The sequence below is a fragment of the Corylus avellana genome, chromosome 2, assembly GCF_965113065.1.
Source record: "Corylus avellana chromosome 2, dhCorAvel1.hap1.2, whole genome shotgun sequence".
Taxonomy (NCBI): domain Eukaryota; kingdom Viridiplantae; phylum Streptophyta; class Magnoliopsida; order Fagales; family Betulaceae; genus Corylus; species Corylus avellana.
The window spans coordinates 7,403,384-7,409,687 of NC_142491.1; the positions used below are offsets into that span (position 1 = coordinate 7,403,384).

Here is a 6,304-nt window from a genome sequence, read left to right on the forward strand (position 1 = left end):
TTTTTATTTTTATTTTTTAACTTCGCTCAGTACAATAAGATGATACAACTGAGTAGTAGGAGTCAATAAACCCTAGCATTTCTTGTTGCCAAGCTCAAGAATTTCTGCAGCTTCTTGAATAGACCACCTTGCTTCAATGATCTTTTTTATATGATACTTTTGTGCATTAAAACATCTACAATTTTCCGGAGCCCCATTTCAACAAGAAGAATAGTCTTAGATATAAACAATATAGTTTACTAGAGGATTCATAATAGAAGTAATATGGGTGGTGGTTCAATGGCCCAAATAAATTCCTAAATGGTTAGGTAAATACTAGGGTGTGGGTTCGAATCTCCGCAATAGAGAATCCTCATGTCTGATTAGTATAAACCACCTTGATTTCCATTGATACCCTGGTAAAGTAGGCGGTTAAGCTATGGCTTGGCTGGTCTTGAAGGTATGCCTGCGATTTCCGCCGTCTAGGTCCCTCCTGAGCAGTATGGTCACGCGCAGGTAAAATAGCCACAATTGGTCTTCCCCTCAAACCTTTTTTTGATTAAAAAAAAAAAAAAAAAAATCTGACAGCAAGGAAGGAAAAATAAATGAAAAACAAATTCCTGAGTACTGCTGAACTGCCTCCACATTTATGAGGTAACATATCCAAAATCCACAAACTTGTCATCTAATATAATTTCCATTGCAAGAAGATACAACATTACAAATTCAAAACAGTAAAAGCAATGAAACAAATTGGAATATGAGCATGTGTAACAAGAACTAAAATTCCTCAAACCATACCCTAGTTTGTAAAGGACACCCAGAAAAATCCTCAACAACCACTTTTTAACATCATACATTGAGATACTGGAACATAACGAAATCCGATAGGTTCCTCTATGTAACAACAGATATACATAGCAGCAATAAAGAGAACACATCTCAAGAACTAGATAGCACAGTTACCAACAGTCGCACTATCAGAGGAAGCACCAACAGAGCCCAATAGAGCAGGCTTCCTTAACCAGTATTGTTGAAACCTCTGCCTTGCATATTCCATGTAGTCAAAATCAATTTCACTCACATGTTCCTGAACAAGATACCAGAAGATAAGTTAAGAGCTTGGAAAAACTATTCCCTAGCATTTTCCCATAAGATACCTAAACATGTAAGAAGTAAAGTCAAGTATGAATAAATTGACTCGGTACAATCTTTTACTAGGAATGAGGTCAAGATCACCTTGGTTGAACTCAAAATCAGATATAAAAGTTAACACTTGACCCAGAATAGCTTCTAGTGCAAGCCTTAAATTGGTGTGTCACAATGGTACTCAGAAAGTTATGTGAGGCTAGAATGCCAATAATGAACAAAAAAAAAAGGCAAAAAAAAAATGAAAACTATAAGAGAAGAACAGAAATGTTGTAATGGTTCCAAAGAAGATAAGATTTTTTTTTTAAAAAAAAAATTGAAATAATCTTTACAGATATCAAAAAGGATTCTCGGTTCGGGGACTTTGGTGGTCTAGCTTTGGCTTCCTGTGCATACTCTCTATGTACTTAGGGGGAGCCTTACGCGTTTTCTTTTACAAAATTTTTATTACTTATCAAAAAAAAAAAAAGAAAAAAACGACAACAACTATCTATTCAGCAACCACAAAAGCCAGTTCCTGGTAACAGTGGCTACCTATTCAGCAGCCATAGGAGCCAATTCCTGGTAATAATGGCCCCATCATCCATTCAAAAGTGATTTTAAGAGTATTTAAATTCTAATCATGAAGCTAAGATGAGAAAGTCAGAAGTACCGATATTATTCCCCATAAGCCCCAAAACAGATGGCTCGCAAGTGTATACTTCTCAACATCTTGAAGTAACTGCTCCACTTCAACATTACTAGATTCATTACCTGCATTTTCAAATGAATCAATTCAGATGGCAGTGAAAGCAAAAGGTAAATTCTCGTGTGATATATAATTCTAGCCACTAGCACAAGTGGATAGATTATGCAATAATTATGTTATTTATGAAACAGATAAAATATGAGAATTAAAACGTAAATTGTAACATGCTTTCTCACTTCACAAAAAATGAACACTAACTGCAGTTTTTAAGAGTTAAAACAGTGATTGTTCTTGTGAAAATTCATGGCTAAAACTCTATAAATACAAATATAAACCAAAACAGAAAGAAGAGAGTATCCTCATGACAATACTACGAAATAAATCATTCAGGTTTTATTACCTGATGAACTAAAATATACACGCACAAATCTTTGACGCTCCTCCAAACCTGGTGTAAGCCGCAAGGAAAGAGAATTCCTTTTCAGAGGGAATAAAGCAAAGAAAGACACGGACAAAAACAAAAACAAAAATAAAAAACAAAAAAAAAAAGTGAAAAGAACAAATGAATTGCAGCAAGCCACACACCAGGATATTTACTAAAGTCCAGAATATGGGGCGTTTCCGTATGATAGTCAGCAGCCATCTCACAAAAATGATTTGCTATGTCAAATGCAACAGGATTGTAACTTGCATACTCATAATCCTGGTAAGGAGGGTAGAATTTGAATTAGTGGCAGCTGACCATATCACAATAAATTCTTTAAGCATTCAGAGGAGAAAAAACAAGTTCAATCCATATTAAACTAAAAGTCATGATCCAACTATAAAAGACTTTTTTGATAAGTTTCATCCAAATATAAATGATGATGGAACATTCCTTTGTTTTTTTTTTGTCCAAACATCATTCTGCTGTAAAATTCCTAATAAACAAACCAAGTGGTTAGATGCAGGTGTAGGAGCTGCCTGCAAAAAAATCCACAGAAACGCATGGCCAAGCATGACAAGCTCCCATTATCAAGATTTTATATTTGATTAACATTCATCAAAAGCATCCCACAGCTTCACCGATTTTGGTTTTCATTTTTTACTTTAGTTTGAGTGCATCGTAAAATGGGGTGGGGCAAGTTGACTGAAGAGCTACCGCCCAACTAGAAACAAGAGGCAAAAATTTACCAGCCGGAATCCCAGAAAAGTCATAATTGTATCATCAGAGTTCAATATGATTTAGTCTAGCCAAAGTTTTTTGTACAGGGTTTCTGTGCAAGGATAGATCTTCTACAACAAATGAACTAATGGACCTTCCTATGGACTTGAGTCAAGTGGCAGTCCAGTACAAATAAAAAAGGAAATTACTAAAAATCTTAGTTCTCAATTGAACAAAATGATCTAATGATACAGCAGAAGCTGCCATCTGCTAGCAAATTTACCTTATACATTCATCTTTGTCTGAACCGAGACTATGGAAAATCCACAAGACCACTAGCTAACCCGCCATTGACCTATAAGTCATTCAACCAGGAGAGTCACGACTCCACTTGGATGCCATGAAAATCTGGTTGAATGCAACATAGGAAAACAGACACTAAGCTTATACACCATACAGGTAACAGATTGCTAGACCAATAAATATTTAAGTGCACAAGGGTAAATGCTCCAACATAATTACAATGTGAAGAATATCAAATCTCCTATGTGTTCCCTTCCATTAGGCAGGTGAAATAATTATACATCTTACTCTTGACAATATAGGCTTTATGAGAAAATTCAAAACATGGTTGTCACTCAGAGATTACGGTTCCGCTAAAGAAATCATAAAGCACAAAGAGGAACTTACAATGATGGTTATGGAATTGGTCTTTTCATCGATCATTATGTTACCATATTGCAAATCATTGTGGCAAAATACTATGTGGTAATGAGCCTGTGAAAGCTCCTTTTCCAATATAGAGATGTCCTCTTCTATGGTATCCAAGCAAAAGGCTTTAGATTCTTCAGGGGAAGCCAAACTCTTGGCCGTACGTAGCCAATTTCTGAAGCATTGTGGAAAAAGTAAAAATAAAAATCATTGCATCTAGAGTTAAACTGGAGAACCAACAATGCAGGTGCAAAAATAACCTCAATTTGGTTGAGATACATGCAACTGAATCTCCAATTGTCAGAGAAAAGTGAATTCTGTATTAGGGGGCCGACATACTACCGTAATCTTTTTTTTTTTTGATAAGTTAGGGGCAGACATACCGTAATCTCTCCCACAGCCGGACATTCTTTGGACCAGGCATATCAAGATCATGAAACTCCTTCATTTTAGACGCTATAAGAGAAGATATTTCTGGATCGCGCAGATCAGATGCTGATAGTGTCTGAAATTACAAATGGAGAAGACAGATAATATAAATATGTGGAAGGGATGTGAATACTTCAATTTGTAGAGAGAAGAAAGCAACCCATTTCTTATTGACTTACATTTAAAAATAAAAAAAAAGGGTAGGTGAACTATCAAAAACCATACTTTCACCATAAAGGGAGAAAAGGATGAAGAAGGAACAATTAAGGAAATTGAATTTGAGCCATAACAACACTCTAAGAAACCACATCCTGATCCACCTCACCAACTAAATCCCATGTACTAAAAATCCAACTCTTCTGGATGGCTATAGCAATGTGAGCATACGCATACTCCTAAGTTATATTTGTGAAGCAACAATGTGAATTCAACCATAAGAAACAGACATATATAAACTAATCCTAATTTATTTTGACAGCAGAAGAGCAAAATGATTGAAGCTTGTCATAAATTGATGTTGTAATTGGCTTGATAACTTGAAAAAGATATGTATAAGGTTTTAAACAAAATTTGCACACGATGGATGCATAATAAAAGCAAATACTAAAGTGAAGTATCATACTATTCCAGTTCAAGGAAAGTACTCGAATGAATAAAATATCAGATATATATATATGTAAAATAAAAACTACGTCAGCTATTTTCATTTCAGCTTTATGAAGAAGCCCATAATATGTAAAGAATGCTAAAGCAAATATTGGTATGAAGTGTCCGCATGTTGGAACAAAAACCAGTATCCAACAGGCATAAATGAAATGGTGCCTTACACACACACAAAACAAAGCATGTTTTCACAGCAGGCACGCTATTTGTAAGATCATAGGAGACTTCAATGCCTCTGCATCTCTGCTCCTCTTATTTATTATTAGATGGATATTGAAAATTCAGATCTTAAATCTAAATTACAACAACTGAATTGTTGTCATCATAGATCCCTCTTTTTTTTTCTTTTTTTTTTTCCTTTTTCTAAGCAACCTTATAGTAGATCAATAGGAACATAACAACTTCTGAACCAAATTTGGTGAAACAAGAGCCTCTACATCATTTAGTTAAGAAATAAGCAGGACCACTGCAGATCTCCAATGCATTTTCAGGACTCTAATAATTGAGGAAAATGTTGATAAGAAAAAGAAAACATCAAATACCCTTGCATGGATGAACTCTTCAATTCTCCCATTTGAAAACCGCCCTAGAAGACGAGGTCCCTGCCCATGCTTTGAGATGAACTCAAATGTCCGGATTTCATCATCCCGGTCAAAGAAGACTTCCACACCCTCACCATAGATCCTAACTAGAACTTTTCTAGAGACATCCTCCGTCTTTGTTGGCCACTTTATTTGAAAAACCTGATTGGTCATTGCACCTTTAAGAGGAATGACCTGTAAGTCACTTGTGTCAAGCACATCCCCCCAGTTGACAGCCAATGATTTTAGAATCTCCTTTGCTTCACCTGGTAAACGATCCTCTTTATTTTTTAAGGGCTCTTCTACAGCTCCCATAATGAAACACCACGGAATACCAAACAATATTGCTTAAGACAGTTTCGGGCAAATCAAACTTCTAAATGTGGAAACAAGCTGACCTGCCAAGACAATTATAAAAATAATTTTTTAAAAAAAAAAAAAAAAAAAAAAAAACAACCATCCAACTTCCTCAAAGATAGTTGATATTGAAAGATCCCCACCCCTCAATGCACAGACATATTTCGCAACTAAATACACACACAGCCTCTTTCAATGTTAGTCCATGTCTAAACCCAGGATCTTCTTTGATTACATAAATTCTTTTTTTCACCAAAGTTTGAGGGAAAAAAAATGAATTCACATGCTGACAATGACTCAAACAATTCCCAAATCAGTAAATACTTAGCAAACCCAGCAGGATCCTTACAACTGAAGATTCAAATGGTCACAATCACCATAGAACTACATGCAAGCAAAAGCAACATCAAATAAACCTAAATGTAAACTAAAAAATTTTACAAACCAAACAGAAATTTCCAAAACCTCCTTACCATCAAAACAAGAAAACATGTCTACAAGAAAACACTTTAGCTTCCTTAATCTAATTTACTCTCTCTGTTTCTTTGTTTTGTTGGGTTCTCTTTGATTGCTGAGAACACAAAAGAAGGCAAATGAATTCCA

The 6,304-nt window shown here is 35.3% G+C and overlaps 1 protein-coding gene across 1 annotated transcript; it reads right to left on the reverse strand.

Moving 5' to 3' along the window:
• Positions 1-585: 585 nt before the first annotated feature.
• On the reverse strand, positions 586-5,738 carry LOC132167805 (Protein kinase superfamily protein). Its single transcript, XM_059578834.2, has 7 exons — positions 5,306-5,738; positions 4,055-4,176; positions 3,651-3,846; positions 2,402-2,519; positions 2,217-2,264; positions 1,781-1,881; positions 586-1,069 (listed from the first exon to the last, which is right to left on the reverse strand). The coding sequence occupies exons 1-7, from the start codon at positions 5,657-5,659 to the stop codon at positions 929-931; spliced, it is 1,080 nt and encodes a 359-aa protein (XP_059434817.2). The 5' UTR covers positions 5,660-5,738; the 3' UTR covers positions 586-928.
• Between the last annotated feature and the right edge of the window lie 566 nt (positions 5,739-6,304).

Excerpts from the sequence above, each read along its gene's own strand:
- LOC132167805 (XM_059578834.2), bottom strand. The coding sequence starts at position 5,659 with ATGGGAGCTGTAGAAGAGCCCTTAAAAAATAAAGAGGATCGTTTACCA. Across the intron at positions 2,265-2,401 it reads GGACTTTAGTAAATATCCTG|GTTTGGAGGAGCGTCAAAGA; the intron begins GTGTGTGGCTTG and ends GGCTTACACCAG. Across the intron at positions 1,070-1,780 it reads GCTTATGGGGAATAATATCG|GAACATGTGAGTGAAATTGA; the intron begins GTACTTCTGACT and ends TATCTTGTTCAG.